The sequence below is a fragment of the Hippopotamus amphibius genome, chromosome 2, assembly GCF_030028045.1.
Source record: "Hippopotamus amphibius kiboko isolate mHipAmp2 chromosome 2, mHipAmp2.hap2, whole genome shotgun sequence".
NCBI classification, from domain to species: Eukaryota; Metazoa; Chordata; class Mammalia; order Artiodactyla; family Hippopotamidae; genus Hippopotamus; species Hippopotamus amphibius.
In genome coordinates, this window is record NC_080187.1 from 44,067,392 (window position 1) to 44,093,653 (window position 26,262).

A 26,262-nucleotide genomic window follows, 5' to 3' on the forward strand; every position below is an offset into this window, starting at 1 on the left:
TAAAGCAAATATTAACAAAATTAAATGTAAAATAGCTAAATTCACAACCAAGATAGATTTTAACAGATCTTTTTCAATAAGCTGATAAAATGGACATGCAAAAAAAAAAGGCTCTAAGAATACAGGGGATCTGAACAATAGTATGGACAAAATCTATCTAAATAAAATGCTATTCCTCAAACAAAAAAACACTTTTTCCCCAGTGGACATTCAATATTCATAAAAACAAAATTAACCATATCCTGGGCCATAGGTAAGTCTCAACAAATTTCAAAGAATTAAAATCAGAATATGTTAACAGACCACAACAATATCAAGGTAGAAATCAATAATAAAAAGACAACCAGAAAACCCCTAAATATTTGAAAATTAAGCAGAACCCTTCTAACCATGCATAAAAAATAAAAATGAGAAAGCATTAACAGAATAATAAAAATACAAATCAAAACTAGTAAATACAGATAATGCTGTGCTTAGATGAAAAATTACTGTCTTAAAATGTATATGCTGGGAAGGAAAAAGGCAAAATATCAATAATCTAAGCATCCATTAAGAAGTCAGAAAAATTACAGCAATTTATCCCAAAGAAAATATTTTAAAAAACATAACAACAATAATAAAACAGAAAACAAACGTATAATGAAGGGAATCAAAGAAGTGACATTTTGGCCTTTAGAAAGACTACCTTTGTTGGGCTCCCTTACAACTGACATATTACAAAATTCTAGCCAACAGGATGTGAGCAGAATTGGTATGGGCAACTTCTGGATAGTGCTCTTAGAGTGGGCATTCCTTTTCCCTTCATGTTCTCTCCTTACCACCACCACTCACCCTCAACAAACTGCAAGGTAGGTACATTGTGAACCATCTTTGAACAAGCAGATTAAGTTATATCCTAGGAATAGAAGAACAACAAGATGGAAAGAGCCTGGTTCCCCTACATTACACCACATCCATTAAAGTGAGTCATTATACAATGTTTCTAGAAAGAAAATTTAGTTCTACCATGCATTAGCTACCTTTTGGAGAAGGTACCTCTTGTTACAGCAGCCAAGTTAATATCCTAACTAATACAAAATTTCATACCTAAAAACTGGCACTATTGCAACAAAGTGAAAAATATCTGTGAGTGATTGAGCAAGTGGATAGACAAGGGATATATCAAAATACAAAGCCTATAATTCTAACAATGCTACAGTAAAATATTTGGTAAAACTGCTACTAGTGGTACCTAGAAAGACAGACCATGTTCTAAAAACAAAACAAAACAAAACAAAAAACAAAACCTCTAAAATTTCAGCCAGACTGATATGGCTAGAATCTTGATGTGTATTAGCTCCTCCTTTCTATTGTCTGCAAAGTCCTATTAAGAGAAGGGAAAACACTGAGGAGAGCCAAGCTCTAAAGAGGAAACTCAGTAAGAAATAAGACTGACTGTGGTTCTATTTTTTCCTCTGGGATTTTTGTTAAGCTCAGACACAGGAGCCGAAAAAAAAAAAAAAAGATTACAGATGTTGCCTATCCCTCTCCCCTAAACCTACTGTTAAAGTAGCCTTTACTAAGTCAGGATGAAGGGAGGATAGGCAGATGACAGATTAGTAAATAAAACAAGAGTTCTAAAGCCAAAACAAAAACAAAAAGACACCACCTTGTGGTTATTAAGGTTACTTACACATGGAACTACCTAGATGGCAAACTAAATGTTTAATGAACTAAGGACTGCCAAAGAGACTAATATCTGGTATACAAAAGCTTATTATTAAAACTGCTAAAACAATCATTTCCAAGTAATAAATTCAACAGAAAGTAAGCTGTGAAAACAGTGCAGTTCCCAGAAAAGGCAACAGCCACTTCAGATGTGTCTACAGTGGATAATGATTAAAAAAATAAAAATCTCTCAGAGGGGAAAGCCAGAGCCACGTGAGAAAATGAGAACAATATTCTTTCAAAGAGCAAAAATCGAAGACTCCAACATGGGCTACCCAAGGAATTTACTCCATTGCTGGAGCTTAAATTTTTCACAACACCGCTCAGCAGGATATGACAACTGTCATGAAACAGTGACTGCCAAGTGTTTCCCATTCTTTCTTTTTCAGATTGGGTTTTTAAACTGCAATTATCATGTCCTTACACCACTGTTATGCCAGTGGTTGTATATATAGTGGTGAAGCATGTGTCTGTTGAAAAGTGGTAACTTGTCTATTAGTTAACATATTGCCAGACCAAAAAAAGTCACATGCAGACTCAGCAAAGAAAACTATCCCCTAAAGATCTTGAACTTTGAGCTGAGATTGTGTCCCTTGAGGAAGAAGTGAGTATGTTCTATGGGTGAGAAAAGACAAGTATGGGTTATTTGCATGAACAAAGGAAGAAACCTTTAAGTGGACTGTAAGAAGAAACTCTTAATTGCCACCTGTTATCTGGTTCTCCTTTTCTTCCACAATAACAGACGTTTCATCTCAGCATATAGCTCAGAAAAGACCACATTCTCCAATCTTTTTTGCAGGTAAGGGTAAGGGTGGTCATACAGCTACATTCAACCCAAAAATATGTGAATAGAAAAAATACATGTAAAATATCTAAGGAAACCTAAAAGAGAATCAATATGCCCTCCATTTTTTATTTCCTCTCTGCTTAGGGGTTAGCCACCAGCCTTGCAAACTAGGAAAATAATCTAGCCTATATCCTAACCAAGACATAGGTATTTACTTTTAACAAAATTATATCTTATATTTCTATGTTGCTAATGTTTAGAATATTTATACTTCTATTACTCCTATAGAAGCCTAAACATTTTATAAGTGTTTTATAGGAGTACTAGGAGTGAGAGAGTTAACTTGAAAAGATGTCTTTCAAGAAATGAATTTTAATCAGTTATGAAGAGGAAGAAGGCCAAGAGGATATCAGAGAATAAAATACAAATGTGAAGTATGTCAAAGCAAATGGCTGATGGTTCAAATAAGCCATATGGAGAAAAGCAAAAAACATATCTGAGCAAAAATATCTAGATGGGAGAAAAAAAAATAATAAAACTGAAACAATGTAACAAACAATTGGTAGACCGTCTTAAAGGCCTAAAAGCAGTGTGGAATTGACATGGTAGAAAGTCAGAGAAAAGTCTTCACTGAGAAGTGTCTAGATGAAAGCAACTTCTTAGTGAGACTATTCCCACAAATACACAAAACAATGAGGAACAACTGGAAAAATGAAAAAAGTTTCAAAGGTGGGGTAATAATAATCTAGATTAGGCTCTCCAAGCAGAAAGAAAGGTATTTTACAGAGTAAGGTTGGAAAGTATATAGGCATTTTCCTAAATGATATACACTAAATACAAAATAGTTTACAATTAAGCTGATAAGTAAATAGTAAACTCACAGTAGTGATTTTTCCTTTTCTCTTGACTGGAAGAAATGGGCATGCTCTCACTTGGAGATCTTTAATGGCAGCAGTCATTGTATTATTTTCAAAGTCACCTTGCCAACAAATTTCACACTGCGTTGTAATGACTAAGGCAGGAGCATCATTTCTTGTCATATCAGCCACAAACACAATTTCAGGATTTTTAATAATAATATTAATTTCCCACTTTCCTGATTGCTGTACAGGTACTAAAACAGAAATAAAAACAATGTTTTAAAATAGCTATAAATCTTTCTTATATATATTAGTTATAAAAATTATTTATAGGAAAATGTTATTTTCATTGTAAGTAAAAAGTAAATCAAAAGAATCTTAGGTCCTACAGGAATTTACTGCAACTCTCTTAGTATAAGATTTAAAGAAGGTATATAGCCTTAAGAATATTTTAAAATGTGGGAGAGAATCTCCACTATTTAACGGCAGAGCTGGAATAAATGTAGTTTCTAACTCCCAGCTTGACACTCTACTATATCACAATGAATGGAATACATAAAAGATAACAGAAAATTATAAATACTGAATATAAGAATAAAAGAGGACTTTAAGTTAAAATGCTATCTTTAATTACGAAAAGGAGTGGCTGTTGCATTATTCTCTGATTTCTTCCAACAAATTCTTTCAAATTACTGTCTTCAAAGAAGTACAGTTACTTATTTTAATATAGGTTTCATAATCTTCTAACCCAATATATAGTTACACCTTGAAAAATATGCAAGCTGTACATCTTATCAGAAAACACACTTAAGTTTTTCTCTTACCTCTGAAAAATATTTTTAACTTATTAATCCACTTAACCACATCATCTAGAAGGTTAATCAAGGTAAGTGCTATTATAGCACTTCAAAACTACAGATATTAAATATTTTAGCCAATAACTAACCTTCTTCTTTAGTAGGCCATGTTTGAACATTGGTTTCTACAGCAGTGCCTGTAGTGTAGGCCTCCAGAAAGACATTTGCAACTGTCAGCAGAAATTCCACACTTGCACAAATATACATTTCTTGAAGGACTAAATCAGCCACCCAACCATCTCTGACTCTCCTATACCTTATATCCATCATGTCCTTTTTGTCAAACCCAACTGTCAGTCCTATCATTCTGAAAAACATAATAATAACAATCCCTATGAGAATCTTACAAATAATCAAACACACCAATAAAACTCAAAGACCTCTTATCCTTTTCACTGATAGCAAACCAGCATTCTGAAGCCATTTCTCTTAGTAAGACCACAAAGTACTTCAAATAATATATTTATAGACTTTGGGAGCACAACTGTTTCATAAATTAGGAAGTATATCCTCAAGAAAGTATCAGAGTTTTGAATTCAGCATATTTTTCCCTCAATTTTTCATGTATTTCCCATTACAATTTGCATAGATTAATAATTTAGATAATACAGATTAATTTAAAAACCACTTTAATTGCATCGATTATTTCTATTTAACCCATCAATCAACCATTCAGCAAGAACAGCACATAACCAGGGTATTTAAAATGGTGACTTAGAACTATGGACTCAACTGCATTGAAGCTCTTAAGATTTCAGGATATACCCAGAAAATGAACATGCAACTTTGGGAGTAGGTTCTGTAAAATATACCAACCATTTCTCAAGTGAAAGCTTAGAACACTATTACCTAGGAGTTGCCTTCTTGACATGAGGCCTTTTGTCATCTAAAATACAGTTTTTTAATGAGAAGGAAGAAAATGTTGAGTCATCTGTATACATTTTTAAAGTACTTATAATATTCTCCAATTTAAATTCAGCAAGTTTCAGAGACGCATCACGAATATCTGTAAAGGATGTCTGTGGAAGAGGAAATCAATACAACTTTAACACAAAAACAAATTTAAAACATATTTTAAGATATGAAATACCACATTCTCTATCTCCAAAGAGCTCATAATGAAAGGCATGAAAAATATTAACTTTAAACTTTTATTTTTCATATTACTGGCTACAGGAAAGATCACTCATTTTAAAAGGCAAATAGTTAAAATTATTTTATTGTTAAAGTGAAAAGATCAACAACTTTTCTCAGAGGAACAGATACTCCAAAATATAGGAAAGAAGCAAAAATATATTTTTTCTTCTTCAACTTACCTGTTTAGGACCTGGACTATACAGTACCATGGTGAGATAATCAGTTCTGAAACTCATATTTAGCGTTGTCTTAACTTGAGAAGCATGTGAATGTACTTCTACCACAGCAGCTGTCACTACAGTTGTTCCTTGGAAAAATTAAAGTTATTGGATAAAAGAAAAAGTAAGGAATGGTAGAACTCATTAAAGCAGACCTGAAGTAGATTTAACATAATTATTAAATAAATGGGTATAGTATAGTGTTTTTCAAAAAGTTTACAAATTCAGATGTTGAACTCACTAACTCCTGGCATAGGATTTTTTTTTAAATATTATTTATTTATTTAATTTTATTATTTACTGGCTGCATTGGGTCTTCGTTGTTGCACGTGGGCTTTCTCTAGTTGTGGTAAGTGGGGGCTACACTTCATTGCGGTGCACGGGCTTCACAGTGCTGTGGCTTCTCTTGTAGAGTATGGGCTCTAGGCGCGTGGGCTTCAGTAGTTGTGGCTTGCAGGCTATAGGGTGCAGGCTCAGCAGTTGTGGTGCAAGGGCTTAGTTGCTCCATGGCAAGGGGGGCATTTCCTGGATCAGGGCTTGAACCCATGTCCCCTGCACTGGCAGGCAGATTCTTAACCACTGCACCATCAGGGAAGTCCCAGGATTATTTACATACTAACCTGGGAGTATTAATTAAACTCTTGGTTTACTTTTAATAAACTTAGTTTAATTTTTGTAAAATGAGAATAAAAGAACTAACCACTAGGTTTGTTCTGGAGATTAAGCAAAATAGCATGTGTAAAATGCATACCAGAGTACCTGGCATGTGTGTTTGGTATTTAAATTTTACTTCAAAATCTAAAACCAAACAAGATACTTTAGATGACATTTAAAAAATTGTTGCACTAAACAAAAGGATTCAAAATTCAATCTTTTCTACATTTTATATTTTGGAATAAGGTATTATATATACATGGTACATATTAAATGGACATTTAATAAAAACATAGCAATTCCTAATTCTCATTCTAATAGGCTCCAAAGACAAGCACTACCATATCAAGTCATTTTTAAATTTAGATAAAATTTACATCACAACATGTACAGATCTTATCTGAAAAATTTAATGAGATTTGATAAATATACACATCCACATCACCAACACTCCAATGATGTTACTGAACAGTCACATCACTCCAAAAAGTTCCTTTGCATCCCTTTCCCTGTGAATCCCAACCTTCCTACCATTCTAATTTCAATCACCTTAGTTTTGTTTTTCCTTAAATTCTATATAAATGGAGTAAGATATACTCTATCACGTTTAGTTTCTTTCAGTTAATATTTCTGAGACTCATCCGTGTTACTAGCTCATTCCTTCTTATATACTCTGAAAATACATTCTATGAAAATAAAGTTTACGTGTTCTAGTAATAACATGAGGGTTATTTCCAGATTTAAGCTATTATAAATAGATGTCAGAAATACTCCTAAATAAGTCTCTATGTATATATATGCATTTATTTTAGAGTGGGGTGGGGGTAAATACTTAGGCCTGTAATTTTTTGTTATAGGGTTAAGTACATATTAACTGCCAAACTGTCAAAAGTAGTTAACTATTTCACTTTCCTAAAAGCCACATGTGAGAGTTTCAGCTCCTTCACATTCTTGCCAACATTTGGTGTTATCAGTCTTTTAAACTTTAATTAGTCTGGTAAGTGGAAGTCTTCCTGATAAATAACTATGTTAAGCACCTTTTCATGTGCTTACTGTCCATTTAACATATAATCCTTTCTCAAGTATCCAAAACTTTTGGTCATTTGTTATTTAAAAAGTTACTCCAATAAAGAGCTAAAAAAATAAAAATAAAAAATAGAAAAAAATTAAAAGTTACTAATTTCAAAGAGTTCTCACATATTCTAGATATAAGTACAAGGTCAGATACATGTATCATGAATATTTCTTCTAGTCTGAAGCCAGCTTTTCACAATTTTGATACTAACTTTTGATGAGCAGAAGTTCAACAGCTTGATGAGGTCTATTTTATAAAGTTTTTCTTTCATGATTAGTGCTTTTTTATCTACCCAAGAAATCTTTGGCTATCCCGTGAAGATACTTCATGTTCTTTCTTCTAGAAGTTTAAAAGTTTTAGCTTTCAAATATACGCCTTTCATCCATTTTGAATTAAGTTCTGTGTATGGTGTGAAGGGACAAGTTTCAATTTCTCCTACATTTATCTAGTTTTGACAGCACCATCTGTTTAAAAGTTTACCCTTTCCCTATTGACTAGTCTGTTCATTATCAGTTTACTTGTGTGTCTTCTGGACATTCTGTTCTGTTTTACAAATCTATTTGTCTATGCTATGACAATTCTAACAATTATTGAAGATTTATTGTAAATTGCGAAATTAGTGTAAATCTTTGCTCTTCTTTCAAACACACACGGCTATTTTTTATCCTTAGCATTTCTATATAAACTTTTAGAGTAATTTTTCAATTTCTATTAAAGTTTGGGATTATGTTGAATCTATAAAACAATATGGTGAGAACTGACATTTTAACAGATACTGAGATTTTTTAACAATACTGAGGTTTTAACAATACTGAGATTTTCCAATGCAAAAACACGGCCTACATCTTCATATATATATAGGTCATTTAGTTTTTCTCATGAGTATTTGGTATTTTTCAGTATAGCAGTCTTGCATAATTTTGTTAAACTTCTTCCCAAGTATGATTTTTGATGATATTGCAAACGGTTTTTAAAATTATATTTCTCAATTGTTACTGATACAATTGATACTTACATATTAAACCTGTATCTTGTTAAAAATGCTAAACTGATTTAATTCTAGGAATTTGTTGAAGACTTCTTATGGTTTTCTATGTAGTCAATCATGCTGAGAGAAAAAGGCATTTTTACTTCTTTCCAGAACTCTGTAGACCTATTAATCCTTCTCTTGGGAACTTCCCCAGCAGTGCAATGGTTAAGACCTCATGCTTCCAATACAAGGGATACAGGTTCGATGCAAGGGATACGGGTTCGATCCCTGGTCAGGGAACTAAGATCCCATATGCCACCTGGTGCAGCCAAGAAAATATTAAAAAACAAAAAAAACCCTCTTCTTGGCTGTACTGCCCTGTCAATGACTACCAGTTGAACAGGGAATGGTGTTTGTGGACATTCTTGCCTTGTTTCCATTTTAGGTGGAAAACTTTCCACTTCACCATTAAGTATACCTTTTAGATATTTCTAGTTTTTATCACAAATAGGTGCTGAATTTTATTAAATGCTTTTTCTGCATCTATTGAGATGATATAATTTTTTCTCCTTTCTCTATTAATTTGGTTAGTTACCCTAATATTTTTGAGTGTTAAACCTCCTTTGTGTTTTGGGATAATTCTCACTTGGTCAAGATGAAATATCCTATGTTCTTATTGCTGGATTCAATATGCTAATATGTTGTTAAGAATTTTTATGCCTGTGTTCATGAAAGATACTGGTGTGCAATATTCTTTTCTTGAAATGGCTTTTTCTGTTTTGTTTTTGATTTTGGTACCAGGGTAATGCTTCCTTTATAAAATGTCTAAGGAAGTGTTCCCCCTCCTCTATTTTCCAAAGGGTTTAACACTGGTATTATTTCTTATTTAAATATTTAATAGAATCCACCACTGAAATTCAATTCTTTTAATAGATACAGACTACTCTGGTTTTCTATTTCATCCTGTCAGTTTTGACAATTCTGTTTTCCAAAAAAATTGTACATTTCATATAAGTTGCAGAATTTATTATCACAAGATTATTCATAATATTCCCTTATTGTCCTGGTGGTGAACTATTGCAATCTATTTAATTCTGATATTGATAATTTGTTTTCTCTCTCTTATCAGTCTTGCTAAGGATTTATCAATTTCATTAGTCTTTCCAATAAAAACAATTTTTGACTTTGCAAATTTTCTCTCCTGCTTATCTGTTTCTCTTTCATTGATTTCTCCTGTTGTCTGTATTACTCTCTTCTTTTTATTTATTTTGGGTTTGATCTGCTCTTCTATTTCTAGTTTTGTGAGGTAAAAGATGTTATCTTTGATTTTTAACTCTTATTCTCTCCCAATATAGTCCTTTATAGCTACAAATTTTTCAGCACTGCTTTAGTTACACCTCACAAATTCTGACATTATTTTATATTACTTTTCAGTTTAAATAATCTTGATTTTCCTTGTTTTTCTTTTTTAATCCATCATTTATTTAGAAATTGTTTAATGTCCACATATTTCAAGATTTTTTGATATCCACTTGCTACTGATTTCTAACAATTCCATGTGATCAAAAAACTTTAGCCTCCTCCCCCTCAAACAATGGTCTATCTCTGTGAATATTCCAGGAGTCCTTTAAAAAAAGTACATTCTGCAATCGCTGAGTGAAGTATTGTATTAATATCACTTTAGTCAAATTTTTTGACAGTATTCAAATATTCTATATTTTTTTCTGATTTTCTGGTCTATATTCTATCAATTAACTAGGAGTGGTGTGCTAAATAACCAACTATGATTTTGTATATGTGCATTTCCTCCTTTAGTTCTGTCACTTTTTGCTGCATATATTTTAAAGCTCTGTTATTAGTACATACACATTTAGACTTATTTTCTTTGTGAATTGATGCCTTAACTTTATTAAAAAAAAAAAAAAGTGTAAAGAGAAATTTATGAGAATCAGGAAAAATATAAAGCCTAGCTAGATATTTTCATGACTTAAAGGTAGTATTGCTCAGGTTTTAGGGGTGATGATGTTACTATGACTTTTTAAAAAGTAACATTCTTACTGCTTATAGATAAGGTATAACATCTGAGATTTGCTTTAAAATAGCCTAGTGGGGTGGGAGTTGGAGGAAGAAAAAGAGGAGAGTTGTAGCAGTAGTAAAAGCAGTCACTTGATATTAAGTGTTGCAACTGGGTGATAGGTACAGGTGGGTTCATTACTTTATCCCTTCTACTCTGGTGTATGTGTAAAGATTTCCAGAAGAAAATGATTAAAATAATCATATATTTCAATGTCAATTTTTTTGTTCCATCCATTTTAAGACATTATCTTCATACTCCCCACTATTTAAGTCCTTTCCATTTCCTCTACCTGTCCCATCTTCCTCTTTCCAGCTTTGGTCAGTTATGTCTTTACTTCTATGTTAACACAGTTAATAATATTTACATTCTTATTTACACAGTAAGTCTTCCATGTGTTGTTTAACTATGGCTATGTAATAATTTAACTGAAGAGACTAATAGCATATTATAATACTTCCTCTGCTGCTATAATATCACAACTCAAGCATCTCTCAAAAAAAAAACAAAACAAAACCCAAATCTCTTCACACATTCTAAAATAATGCCTCAGTCATGCAAAACTTAGTTCACTTCCCTTCTGCTCTGGAATATATAGTACAGATTTCACCCTTCTTGGGAACTGAAAACATGTCTTCCTCTCCCCTATCACTTATGTAATGTAGTTAATTCCTCATTATACATATTATATAAAATTTATGCTTTTTCTTCTTTGAGACATTCGTCATTTTTTTTTTCCCTTAAAGCATTCTGACCTCCTTTTTAATGAAACCCACGTACTTTCTAGCCCAATAACACAGATAATTTTGGGATTCCTTTTTAATGCCCTCCTGGGTAGGCCCACTTTATTTGGATCCCATGTTTTCCTCTTTCCTGGATTCCCTGCTTGCTTTGCTAGACTATATTTTCAAACTACCAGCATACCTCAGAGATACTGAAAGTTCGGTTCTAGACCACTGCAATAAAACGAATATCACAACAAAGCGAGTCACACAAACTGATTTCCCAGTACATATAAAGGTTATGTTTATACTATATTGTAGTCTGTATGTTTAAAAAATGTACATCTTTTTTTTTCAAGTTTTTTTTTTTTATTTTCAAAAAGCAGTAAAAACATTTATACAGAACATTATGAAATTCTAATGCCATCATTAGGCCCCAACTCCTGCAGGTTACCAGTGTGGAATTATCATCAAAAGCTATTCTGCAAACAGGCAGGCAAGCAGGATGAGAGTATTCCCTTGATTACTATACTGTCACAACAATAACAATAATTAAGGGAACCGTTCTTTAGCTGGATAACCCTGCATAAATAGGTAACCAAGTTAATCAAAATGTAAACATGTGATTTTCCAACATCAGTATAGCACATACAAAACTAGTTGCAACTAGAACAATTTCTAAGTTATCCCACAATAGTGATTCTTACACTTTGCTTCTTCACTGTGTGATCCTTATGTATTTTTTCCCATTCATCATCTTCTGTATCCTGGTCAAATGTTTCAGGGTATGCTGGTAATTTGTCTTTGGGGCATTCTTCATAGTAACTCCGAACATATTTTCCTACAAAGCAACCTTTGTATTCTTCGGGCATTTTGCATTCCAGGCCGTTATAATGCATGTCGTAGTGATGCTTTAACCAGTAGTAGAGACTAGTAGTGGATGTTGTAGTCACATCTCCAAGGGTTATCTCTGAGCCACAAGAGTTTCAAAAAAATACAAGTCTTCTAATACTCTATAGTCAAAGTTTTGCAGACTGTTGTTTGATAAATCTAGCTCTTCTAAGTGTGTCAGTCCTAAAAAAGCAGCAGGATCTATGAATTCAATGCCGTTGCTGCTGAGGTTTAATTTCTTGAGCTCATGAACATCTTCAAACTCCTTGGGTCGAAGTTGGTTGATTTTATTTTGTGACAAGTCAAGTTTAACAATATCTGGAGGGATGTTATTTGGAACTTTCTTCAGCTCTTTTCTTTTGCAGTCCAGTGTTTGTATGGGGAACACGTAGTTGTGACAAAGAGAAGAGTCCACCTCGGGCTTGATTACTGGGGGTTACCCTGACACTTGGGGTTTCGGATCCAATTGTTCCTTTTCTTCTTCATTACATAACTCTTCAGATTTTATCTGCCTTAGTTTTTTATTTTTTAGTCCTTGTGGGCTTTCACACTTGGCGTAGTTCCCCAAATTCCGGTTCCTCGGAATCTGCAACATTGAAATAAGCGTTTCCATCTCACAAGTACAATGCCAGGGGTTGTCATAAAGACGCAGGTAGCTCAGGAGAGGTGTGTAAATGAACACTTCCTCTGTCAAGACTTTGATCTGGTTGTGCTGCAGTAAGAGAGTGGTAAGTTTACTTAAACCGAAGAAAGCCTCACTCTCAATTTTGGAGATCTCATTCTGTTGCAGATCCAAGCTTTTCAGCTTTTTAAACTTGGAAAACATGCTGTTCTTCAGTATGCGGATTTTGTTTCTTGCTAATAGCATATGCAGCAAATCCTGAGGCCAGCCAGGCAGCACGTAAACTAGTTTTCTTTCTTGACAATCTAAGTATTTCTCGTGAAGATATGTGTACACTTTACAGGGGAGGCCTGGTATGTAGTGTTTGACCAGGGTGGAGCTTTTGCGGGTCCCACCAGCCCGGCCATGATTCACTCGGTTTCTCACACCCACAGCAAAAATGTACATATCTTAATGAAAAAATAATTTTGTTGGAAAAATGGCACCTAGATAGACCTTCTTGACTCAGGGTTGCCACAAACCTTCAATTTGTAAAAAAATGCAGTATCTGAAAGGCACAATAAAAATGAAGCACAATAAAACGAAGTTTACCTGTAACTTCTTTAGGAATGGGTAAAAAGAAAGTAAACACTGAGTCACTGGAAATCTGAAAATCATTGTTTTCACATTTAGATGATGGTTTGGCCATATATAGAGTCCTAACTTCAAAATCATTTTTCTTAGAAATCTGGCTATATTACTCCATTGTCTTTTATCTTCCATCCATCCCATCCAGTTTCATTCATGTTAAATCTGATTCCAGTCACTTTTTTTCCAAGCCCTAATAGGCAGCCTGGCTTTTTCTTCAACTAAATATATTACTTTTGTTGTTTTGACGTTTCATGAAAATGTGTTTGCATGGGGAGTCTTCAGTTGGCTTGAAACTTGGTAGATTCCTTACATCTAAGAATTTGTTTCAATATTTACTTAGTTCTGGAGAGTTTTCTTCTACTATTTGTTTGAAAGATTCTTCTCTTACATTTTCTCAGTTCCTTCTCCTAAAATGCTTACTATCCTGGAACTGGACCTTTTGAAGTGAAGCTCTGTAACCTTCCAACTCTGTGCTTATTTTTCCTGGATGTCATAGGAGATTACATTAACCATATATTCCAATTCAGTACTTACACACTAGCCCCATGTTTTTTGCATGCTTTGTTTCAAAATTTCAGCAATCATATTTTTTGGTTTCCAAGAACTCTTTTTTATCTTGGGAAGGCAGAAGGTAGTGATGGTAGCATTCGGTTCTTATATTCTCAAAATCCTCTGATTATGAACTAGAGTTTGTTTTCTGTTTGTTCACATTCTTTTTTGTTTCCTTAATTATTTCTGTTTCATTTAGGAAACACTCTATCTTGGTTGCTTTCACGCTTAGGTTCTTGTGATTTTCTTTATATCTGACCATTAATATTTAACAATAAAGGACTGGGTTGGTTATTCTACCTAGTAAGAATGAAGATTCCTGTACTGTTATAAATGTAGGTGGTTTCTTTGCTGAGATTCTCCCTGACTGGAAAAGCTGTGCAATATATTAGAACTTTGCAAGAGTGGGTCTTGTGAACTAGTAGATTTCAGTTTGATGTAGGTAGATTGAGGGTTCCTCCAGAATGCCAGAATGAGGAGAACTTTATTCTAGTGAAGCAAAAATCATCTCAGAAGTTCTAATTAACTAATTCTATGTGCTGGTGCTGAACTTAGAAACTAGGGTTCTACATAATAAATTAAATCTAACATTGGATGCAGCCCTCTTCTGAGTTACGATTCCCTCTGCTCTATTCCATCCATCCATCTTCTAAATATTTGTTGAAATCCATCATTTACTAATGATCATCCTCTCGACATCTCTAATATTTTGATACTCCTAATATTAATATAAAATATTCCATCTGGAACATATGCTGTACTAAGATTAAGGGAGAAGGAGGGGATGAAGAGAAAATCTGAAAATAAGGACTTACAGGGAAGTTGGGATAACAAGAATAAATACATACTAAAGAATTTTGTCACAAGATTTGGAATTTTGATTCAAAGAAATATAATTAACAGAATAATAACAGACAAATCAGAAATACCTGAATGAGATTAGCTAAATAGAAAAGACTTATAAATCTTATTTTACCCAAACCTAGAACTAGGAAGAATGAAAGAAAGGATAGAAGGAAAGAAGAAAGGAGGAAGGGGACTAATTTAAGGTTAAGAACATACCTCCTGAATGGTGTGAAGCATTAGTAGCACCACTGGTAACACTAGACTGATCTTTTATTACTCCAGATGAGGTACTGTCACCTTCTTCATACCATATGTTGCCATACAATGTTTTAAAAATAGTTGTTATATCTTCTTGACTAAGAATGAACTGTTAAAAAAAGATTTGCTCATTTTAACATTACTATTTCAAGTTAAAAATTTTCACACAAGAAAACAACTGTTTCATTTCAGTCCTCTATAAAACCAGCTTTTAACACATTAGATAATTCTGCTAACTGAATATTCCATTTTCGAAATGACCCTGTGATCTTTAGTACCTTATAAAATACAGAACTAAATTAAATGCCAGTTATCAATGAAGCTATAATGATGAGCTTTTACTGTTATGAATGTAGCAATTAACCTACTAACTTTAAACTTTTAAAATGAACTTTTATTTTTCATTATTCATGCAGCCACTTTGTATTTTTTTTTTTTTTGGTTAGTAACACCTCAATTTACAAATATAGAATAAACAAAAATAATAAATTCATATAACTGAAAATATCTTACAATGTTTCACATGAATTATTTTAGCTGAACCTCACAAAAGCCCTAGGTATAAAGAGAATAATCCAGATTTTTTAAGAAGCTGAGGCTTAAATGATTAAGTATCATGTGTAAGTCCACTTAAAGAATGCAACACACTAACTCAAAACTCCATGTGCTGCAAATTTAGCCTAAAACCACCAGCATAAAACCTGTCTTGAAAGCTGTCACAGTTAATTTTATGTTAACCTGACTGGGTCATAGTATGTAGAGATATAGTCAAATATTATTCTAGATGGTATATATCTCTATCTATCTCGCTATATGATGCTGTAGACCATCTACAAATGCCCAGCTGCCTTCTGGGGCAGATCCACTAGAATGAAATTGAGCCCTCCCCTATCAACACACACCCAAGTAGTTAGTGGCTGTCACAGCCCACCTTAGGTGACCACATATTTGACTCTTCATGGACCTCAACTTCAGGGTCAGGGAGAGGTTAAACCAGAGTCTTCAAGAAGTTGTCTACTGCATCCAGATCAAGAGTATACACACACACACACACATATCCTATTGGTTCTATTTCTTTGGATAATTCTAATCCAACATCGATTAAGTTTAAAAAAAAAAAAAAAAAAAAAAAAGACCTGTGAGTTTTAAATGGATGTTTAATGACCTCAAGGGGATAACTTTAATTTCACAAAATTTAACAGTTTTATTTGCATCAGGCTTCCTTTGACTGCATTTCAAAGGTGCTAAACTAATCTAGTGTTTTAAGATTAACTCCATGTGTACCTTATTCCTGCTACTTATGTTTTGTTTTTTTAAATTTTCATTTATTCACAACATTTATTTTGTGATTATTTGGCAGGTACTGCAAAAACAGTATATTCATATAAATTAATAAGATGAAATTTAATATTACAACCTCTAAATCACATCTTTCAATTAGTGCATGTATACTGAATGCCCCCCAACACTGATATGAATCATCACTCTTCACTCTGGCAAACAGCTCAGTGCAGGAAGCTGGAAGAACTGTAAGGATCCAAGGAATGCTGATCTGTGGCGCCTACATGTGAGGACTGGCTGTGTGTGCTACCCCCGAACATCTGACAAGTCAGAAATCACCAACTGCAGTACTTAGTCTGGATGCATTAGAGTAACCAATTCAGTCTCTCTGTGATGCAGAGGATGATGTCTAAAAGGGTTCAAATGTGTGAACCTGGGGGTGGGCCACAACAGTTGCTAATTATTCAGATAGATCAGTGCAGGGGAAGACCCAATTTGATCTGTCCTGGAAGTCAGCTGGACATTTGCACAAGGTCTGCAACATCATCTGAATATTCTCCCTCAAGAAGAGTAAAGGAAAATGGTGTCCCAGCTGCCCCACACAAATCTGCCTAATGACGGGGCCCAGTGGGGAGAAGATCTGTCCAGTATGCTAGGTAGAACATGCTACTTATGTTATATAAGTTTCTAACTGTTGTCTCACCAATATAAACAGACTTCAATTACTTATCTTAAGAAGATACTGCCCATCTATAACTTAAGGAGTTTATATGATCTTATACACTAAGAGTTTAAAGATTTTCAGTTGAGATCATCATGTTTTAAGTGCTAACTACACTTTTAAGTTAAAAATCTGAAATTTTTTAAATGACAATTTTTTCTTTTTGAATGTAAGCTTTATAGGGAGAAATAGAAAGGGACACTGGGCGGGGGGTGGGGGGGTGGAAGGAGGGAAGAGAATCTGTTAAGTAGATTTCTTAAAGAAATCTTCCAGAAAGAGTATATGTTGCTGTCACTTTAGCAAAACTTTTGACTTCCATCTAGCCAAGAGGTAAAAATATGAACTTGTGGAGAGTTACACTAGAGATCTGTGAAGCAATATCAACCAACAGGGAAGTATTGTTATGTCTAAGTTACTGACCCATTTGCCATTTTCATCATCAACCTGTCCATTCTCCTAGGACCTTTGCTAGGTTACTTCATGTATTTCCATAGCTTCAAATACCATCTACAATCTGATGATTTCCAAATCATTATTTCCAGGCTTAGATCTCTCCCCTAAGATCTTTATTAAAATATCTGACTACTACAGTACCATGTCTAATATTTGTTTCCTTCCTGAGATTTACCATAATTCATAACTATTTTAATTATGTGCCTGTATACTTTTTTACTATATATCTCACCTCTGGACCACCACCACCACCAACCCCTGCATTACACTGGTAAGTTTCATGAAGCCAAAGATAATGTCACAATTTCTTTGCCACTGAACCTCCAATATTTAGCACAGGGTCTAACACACAGTAGACACTCAAATATTTGTTGAATAAATGAATGACAAACATTTAATGCATTCTAGGTTATATAGCTACTATTTCATTTCTGACCAAGGTAATTAATATATAACCTCTACACACAAAATGACTTATGTCCCCAAGCAATATTTTTTAATCATCAAAACAGAAATCAATAAGCATCCAAAAATTACCTCCATGGGCTTTAACTGAGCATTTACATTGAAACAAGGAACTTCCTGGTACCATTCCCAGGATAGATTTCGCTCAACAATCACCTCAAGATTTAATGGCAATAGTAGATCCAGTACTTCCTGATATGTATCATTAATAAATTGAGACCTATAAGTAAAAAAAAAATTGTTTTGAATAGCTGCATATGAAATCAGATAGTAAAAGAATTAATCATTTTATATATACATACAAATAATAGAAATCAATAATTTTGTGTGTGTGAAGAGAAAAATAAAATTGAAGAGGCTTTCCACATAAAATGAGAGATGTTCCATCCCACTAGAAACCTACATGACTTTCTCTGAGCTGAAGTGCTCCGTACTGAAGAAAAAAGGAATTTTTTAAATACGATTATACAAGTTGGACAATGAATTCCTAAAACAAGGATTATCTCTATATTATCTATAAACATACATTATACAAGACCTTTATTATGAAAACATATAAATTCACTGATTTACAAATGTTAGCAGATAACCACATATCCCCTTACTTTATATGAAACCAATTTACACCATACGAAATTTCTATTTCTGTGGATCAAATATAGTTGAATATGGACAATTTCATATTAAGTGGCACCATATTTGCCTTCCCAAGTACGGGTAGGACTGATGCTCAGGGATGATGAAAATAGTAGGTTACCATACCCCATTCAAGTGACATGTGACCAAAGAAGCCTCCCATTTGAAGAAATGACAATCTCAAAGTGGTCCTCCTCAATAACACATTAAAATTTTAATTGGCAGCAAATCCCCAATTTTTCAACTAGGGAACTTAGCTATGACTACAGAATTTAGATATCACTTATTCAATCGGAGAGACATATAGAAGTCACCAGGGATCCCCTAGCATTCCTAGTATCATACCATTTAATGAATAAACTATAGGGTAACGTTATATTTACCGTGTGCGCATCCTTGCAATCTCCCTTAATGGTATTAAGCTAAGGAATCCAAAAGCTTTAAAGGGATATTACATATACAATTTTCACAGGTGAATATTAAAATATGTATCTATACCATAAGTCATTAAGTCAATCTTATACTGTTAAAAAATTATGCTGTTTCCAATTCACGTAATAAATAATACTTGGATCACTATCTTTGTACATATCTTGGAGTAAATTTCTTCCTCTGGACTAATTTCAAGAAACATTAACTGCTGTGTCAAAAGATTACTTCCTCTGGAAAATTTTTCCTTATCGGTACTACCCAACATTTGAGGTACATACCTTTCCAGTGGGCACCCACAAGTACTTTTTCTACCTGAACTTTTTCTACCACTCTATTTAATATACATTTAATAGGTCATTGTCTTGTCTGCAAGTTTCAATTAGAATGAAGGATTCATGAGGGTATGGACTATATTTATCTTACTCTCTGATGTACTGGCAGTACTTGGCTCAGATGATTACAATACGACGTGTACTCAATTATTTGCTAAACTGAATTCAAATTTAGGATCAATACACAGATAACAACGAGAGTATCCATCTCCCTGCACCCAGATTAAGAATTACTCATTATTAAGATCTGCCAAATTTAATAGGCAAACATTTCATTGTATTAATTTTCATTCCCTTGAATACTAACGAGGTTGAACATTTCTATTAGCTATATACCAGCTATCATTTTTCCTGTAAAGAATCATCTAGTCATGTTCTTTACCAGTTTTTCAAATTATCTTTTTCATACTGTCTTAAAATATTTAAGCATTTTTATCCATTACTAAAGATGTTGCTAATTACCCCATATGCTATGTCTCCTATACTTTTGTTTTAGTAATTAACATTCAGAAACTTACATATTTATACAGTCAAAGCCAACTGATATTTTTCCCTTAGCACTTTTCTTCTTTCTTCAGTGCTTAAATTAGCAAGTTCTTCTCTACCATATGACTGGTTCTTATGTGTTATTTGTCCATAATTTTTTTGTTTGTTTTTTAAAATATATTTATTTATTTGGTTGCACTGGGTCTTAGTTGCGGCATGCAGGATCCTTAGTTGCAGCATGTTAACTTCCAGTTGTGACATGTGAACTTCCAGTTGTGGCATGCATGTGGGATCTAGTTCCCCGACCTGGGATCGAACCCGGTCCCCCTGCATTGAGAGCACAGAGTCCTGCCCACTGCGCCAACAGGGAAGTCCCTTCTCTATAGTTTTTTTCTTTTTTAAGAGCATTAATGAGATAATTCATATACTATACAATTCACTTACCTTTAGTTTTTTTATGCTTATAACTGGCATCATGCTCTGGGGCCATTTTAAACAGCAAAATCACCAAGGAAAAGCCCCCAAATACAAAAACCATGGCACACAAGAAGGGCACTTGCGTACAGCATAAGAGTTGAAATAAAAGGCTAGGGCATCACTTTATTTACACCTCAGCTGGGAAACACAGGCCTTGGGAGACCCAAATTACTTGCAGCTCTGTGCATGTCCATAAATGACTGTAAGTGTGCCATGAATATCGATTTTGGGGTTACAAATAAGTTTAACAAACAGAAATATTCATAAATATGGAATCCGTGAATAATGGAGACTGACTATAATATATATGAACAATGATAATACACAGGCATACACACAGTCAGCTGCTGTTTTCTACTGTTTCACAATCTTAATTATTTTAGTTTTGTAATGTTTTGTAGTATTAAATGAAATTTAACATATTTTAGTAGTACCTCTAATGTTATTATGATTCTCTCATGCCCAATCTCAATTCTTTCTTTCAAAAAAAAATCTTTACTATATCTTGCCCCATTTATATTTCCAAAAAACTTTATAATAGTTTTGAAAGGCTTTAAAAAGAACTGCTGCTGTAATTTTTTTTCTACCAACAGTGCATTAAAGGTATAAATTACTTTATAAGAAATTGATACGTTTATAACATTAGAAGTAGGAAAATATTCTCTCAACAATTATTCAAGATTTCTTTCTGGCCCTTGGTTAAATTTTGCAAATTTCCTTATAGAAGTATTATAAATATCTTTTTAAAATTTTATATTGAAAGTAATATCTTTGCAATAAAATTATTTCAGGGAAAATTGGTTTACTCTATAAATGAATAATTCTATTTCTAGGAATTCACCTGACGGAAATGAATTACCCTAAAGAAATGTGTGGAAAATCATATAACTACTGATAAACAAAGATATTAATCATCATTATAGTGCTATTTAAAACAACAATAAAAAAGAATCAAATTTCTAACAACAGGCAAATGGATTTTTTTTATTGGACTACGGTTGCTTTACAATGTTGTGCTAACCTCCACTACACAACAAAATGAATCAGCCATACACATACAGGTTTCTCCTCCATTTTAGACTTCCCTCCCAGTTACCTTACTATAGTGCACTAGGTAGAGTTCCCTGTGCTATACAGTATGTTCCCATCAGTTGTCTATTTTATACACAGTATCAATAATGTATATGTGTTGCAAATGGATTTTTTGAAAACTATACATTATATTAAAATATTTAGAAAAACCTATGCACTCAAAATAATATGGAAAAATATAGCATACAGTTAAGGGAAAAGAGGAATTTACAACCCAAAACATACAATAAAATTCTTATTTCACTTAAATATATGTGCGGATATAATGAAATAGATAAAATACGAAATTATTAATAGTTGTTATCTTTGGGTGACCATATTATCAGCAATCTTTTAGATTCATCCCTCAATACCATTTTATGCATTTCTTAAATAAAAAATTTTTTTGAAAACAAAAGAATACGTATTATTACTTAATGCTCTAAAAAATTTAGTGAACTCTTCTTAAAAAACAATATATTTGCAATACAGACTCACATGTAATTCACAGCTACATTTATATTGTTTTTTTTTAATGTTTTAAAACTGAAGTATGGTTGATTTAAAATGTGTCAATTTCTGCTGTACAGCAAAGTGATTCAGTTATACAGATATATACATTCTTTTTATATATATATTCTTTTCCATTATAGTTTATCTTAGGATATTGAATACAGTTCTCTGTGCCATACAGTAGGAACCTGTTTATCTGATCTACTGATACACATAAAAGCTTACATCTGCTAATCCGAACCGCCAACTCCATTATTACCCCAACCGCCGCCCCCTTGGCAAACAACAGTCTGTTCTCTATGTCCTGTTTCTGTTTCATAGATAAGTTCATTTGTATCTTATTTTAGACTCCACATATAAGTGATATCATACAGTATTTGTCTTTCTCTTTCTGACTTACTTCACTTAGTATGATAATCTCGAGTTGTGTCCATATTGCTGCAAATGGCATTTTTTCATTCTTTTCTATGGCTGAGTAGTATTCTTTTTTTTTTTTTTTTTAAGGAACTTTTATTGAGATAGTTAACATACAATAAACTGAATACATTTAGACTGTACTATTTGGTATCCCACTCTCCCAATTCATTTCCCCCCCCAACCCTCCCTGCCTTCCCCACTTGGTATCCATATGTTTGTTCTCTACATCTGGGCCTCTATGTCTGCCTTGTAAACCAGCTGATTTCTATCATTTTTCTATAGTTCACATGTATGTGTTAATATACGATATTTGTTTCTCTCTGACTCACTTCACTCTGTATGACAGTCTCAAGGTCCGTCTATGTCTCTACAAATGTCCCAGTTTCATTGCTTTTTAACAACTGAGTAACATACCACTGTATATATGTACCACATCTTCTTTATCCATTCATCTGTTGATGGACTTTAGGTTGCTTCCATGTCCTGGCTATTGTAAATAGTGCTGCAATGAACATTGGAGTGCATGTGTCTTTTGAAATTATGGTGTTCTCTGGGTATATGCCCAGCAGTGGGATTGCTGGGTCATATGGTAGTTCTAATTTTAGTTTTGCAAGGAACCTCCATACTGTTCTCCATAGTGGCTGTATCAATTTACATTCCCACCAACAGTGCAAGAGCGTTCCCCTTTCTCCACATCCTCTCCAGCATTTACTGTTTGTAGATTTTCTGATGATGCCCATTCTGACCGGTGTGAGGTGATACTTCATTGTAGTTTTGATTTGCATTTCTCCAATAATTAGTGATGTTGAGCAGCTTTTCATGTGCCTCTTGGCCATCTGTATGTCTTCTTTGGAGAAATGCCTATTTAGGCCTTCTACCCACTTTTTGATTGGGTTCTTTTTTCATATTGAACTGGATGAACTGTTCATATATTTTGGAGATTAATCCTTTGTCTGTTGATTCATTTGCAAATATTTTCTCCCATTCTGAGGGTTGTCTTTTCGTCTTGCTTAGAGTTTCCTTTGCTGTGCAGAAGCTTTGAAGTTTCATAAGGTCCCTTTATTTTTGTTTTATTTCCATGACTCTGGGAGGGGGGGGGATCAAAAAAGATCCTGTTGTTATTTACGTAGAAGAGAGTTCTTCCTAGGTTTTCCTCTAGGAGTTTTATAGCGTCTGGCCTTACATTTAGGTCTTTAATCCATTTGGAGTTTATTTTTGTGTATGGTGTTACGAAGTGTTCTAATTTCGTTCTTTTACATGAAGTTGACCAATTTTTCCAGCACCACTTATTGAAGAGGCTGCCTTTTCTCCACTGTATATCCGTGCCTCCTTTGTCATAGATTAGTTGACTGTAGTTTATCTCTGGGCTTTCTATCCTGTTCCGTTGATCTATATTTCTGTTTTTGTGCCAGTACCATACTGTCTTGATCACTGTAGCCTTATAGTATACCCTGAAATCAGGAAGCCTGATTCCACCAACTCCGTCTTTCCTTCTCAAGATTGCTTTGGCTATTCAGGGTCTTTTGTGTTTCCATACAAATCGTAAAATTTCTTGTTCTAATTCTGTGAAAAATGCCATTGGTAATCAGGATTGCATTGAATCTGTAAATTGCTTTGGGTACAGTCATTTTCACAATGTTTGTTCTTCCAATCCAAGAACATGGTATGTCCCTCCATCTGTTTGTGTCTTCTTTGATTTCTTTCATTAGTGTCTTATGGTTTTCTGAGTACAGGTCTTTTACCTTCTTGGTTAGGTTTATTCCGAGGTATTTTATTCTTTTTTTTTTTGCAATGGTGAATGTGATTGTTTCCTTAATTTCTCTTTCTGATCTTTCATTGTTAGTGTATAGAAATGCAAGAAATTTCTGTGTGTTAATTTTGTATCCTGCAACTTTACCAAATTCATTGATTAGCTCGAGTAGTTTTCTGGTGGCATCTTTAGCATTTTCTATGCATAGTATCATGTCATCTGCGAACAATCACAGTGTTACCACTTCTTTCCAATTTGGATTTCTTTTCTTTCTTTTTCTTCTCTGATTGCTGTGGCAAGGACTTCCAAACTATGCTGAATAGTAGTGGTGAGAGTGGACATCCTTGTCTTGTTCCTGACCTTAGAGGGAATGCTTCCAGTTTTTCACCATTGAGAATGATGTTTGCTGTGGGTTTGTCATATATGGCCTTTATTATGTTGAGGTAGGTTCCCTCTATGTCCACCTTCTGGAGAGTTTTTCTCATAAATGGGTGCTGAATTTTGTCAAAAGCTTTTTCTGCATCTATTGAGATGGTTTTTATCTTTCAGTTTGTTAATATGGTGTATCACATTAATTGACTTGCGTATATTGAAGAATTCTTGCATTCCAGGGATAAACCCCACTTGATCATGGTGGATGATGCTTTTAATGTGTTGTTGGATTCTGTTGGCTAGTATTTTGTTGAGGATTTTTGCATCTAAATTCATCAGTGATACAGGTCTGTAGTTTTCTTGTAGTATCTTTGTCTGGTTTTGGTATCAGGGTGATAGGGGCCTCATAAAATGAGTTTGGGAGTGTTCCTTCCTCTGCAATGTTTTGGAAGAGTTTGAGAAGAATGCGTGTTAGCTCTTCCCTAAATGTTTGATAATATTCACCTGTGAATCCATCTGGTCCTGGACTTTTGCTGGGAGATTTTTAATCACAGTTTCAATTTCATGACTTGTGATTGGTCTGTTCTTATTTTCTATTTCTTCCTCAATCAGTCTTGGAAGGTTATACCTTTCTAAGAATCTGTCCACTTCATCCACATTGTCCATTTTATTGGCATATAGTTGCTTGTAGTAGTCGCTTATGGTGCATTTTATTTCTGTGGTGTCCATTGTAACTTCTCCTGTTTCATTTTTAATTTCATTTGAGTCCTCTCCCTCTTTTTCTTCATCAGTCTTGCTAGAAGTTTATCAATTTTATCTTCTCAAAGAACCAGCTTTTAGTTTCACTGATTTTTGCTATTGTTTTCTTTCTTTGTATTTCATTTATTTCTGCTCCGATCTTTATGATTTCTCTGCATCTACTAACTTTGGGTTGTGTTTGCTCTTCTTTCTCTAGTTTCTTTAGGTGTAAGGTCAGATTGTTTATTTGGGATGTTTCTTGTTTCTTGAGGTAGGTTTGTATTGCTATAAACTTCCCTCTTAGAACTGCCTTTGCTGCATCCCATAGGTTTTGGATCGTTGTGTTTTCATTGTCATTTGTCTCTAGGTATTTTTTGATTTCCTCTTTGATTTCTTCAGTGATCTGTTGGTTACTTAGTATTGTTTAGCCTCCATGTGTTTGTGTTTTTTATAGTTTTTTTCCTGTAATTGATATCTAATCTCATAGCGTTGTGGTCAGAAAAGATGCTTGATATGATTTCAATTTTCTTGAATTTACTAAGGCTTGATTTATGACCCAAAATGTGATCCTGGAGAATGTTCCATGTGCACTTGAGAAGAACATGTAATCTGCTGTTTTTGGATGTAATGTCCTATAGATACCTATAAAATCAAGCTGATTTATTGTGTCATGTAAAGCTTGTGCTTCCTTATTAATTTTCTGTCTGGATGATCTGTCCATTGGTGTAAGTGGGGTGTTAAAGTCCCCCACAATGATTGTGTTATGGTCGATTTCCTCTTTCATAGCTGTTAGCATTTGCCTTATATATTGAGATGCTCCTATACTGGGTGCATATATATTTATAATTGTTATCTCTTCTTCTTGGATTGATCCCTTGATCTTTATGTAATGTCCTTTCTTGTCTCTTGTAACATTTTTTATTTTAAAGTCTGTTTTTTCTGATATGAGTATTGCTACTCCAGCTTTCTTTTGATTTCCATTTGCATGGAATATCTTTTTCCATCCCCTCACTTTCCATCTGTATGTGTCCCTAGGTCTGAAGTGAGTCTCTTGTAGACAGCATATATATGGGTCTTGTTTTTGTATCCATTCAGCCAGTCTGTGTCTTTTGGTTGGTGCATTTAGTCCATTTACATTCAAGGTCATTATCGATATGTATGTTCCTATTACCATTTTCTTAACTGCTTTGTGTTCATTTTTGTAGTTACTTTTCTTCTCTTATGTTTCCCACTTAGAGAAATTCCTTTAGCATTTGTTGTA

At 33.8% G+C, this 26,262-nt stretch overlaps 1 protein-coding gene and 1 pseudogene across 3 annotated transcripts in view; both read right to left on the bottom strand.

The window, feature by feature from the left end:
• The window catches only part of VPS13A (vacuolar protein sorting 13 homolog A), a 261,903-nt gene that overhangs the window by 99,277 nt on the left and 136,364 nt on the right, over positions 1-26,262 (bottom strand). For all 3 annotated transcript variants that reach the window (XM_057725285.1, XM_057725287.1, XM_057725286.1), the window contains 6 exons: positions 17,850-17,997; positions 14,816-14,966; positions 5,528-5,655; positions 5,061-5,230; positions 4,301-4,518; positions 3,376-3,608 (listed from right to left, as the gene is read on the bottom strand). In XM_057725285.1, coding sequence (XP_057581268.1) covers positions 3,376-3,608; positions 4,301-4,518; positions 5,061-5,230; positions 5,528-5,655; positions 14,816-14,966; positions 17,850-17,997 — 1,048 coding nt within the window. The remainder of the gene's footprint in view (positions 1-3,375; positions 3,609-4,300; positions 4,519-5,060; positions 5,231-5,527; positions 5,656-14,815; positions 14,967-17,849; positions 17,998-26,262) is intronic.
• Positions 10,274-13,021, bottom strand: LOC130846603 (leucine-rich repeat-containing protein 17-like; annotated as a pseudogene).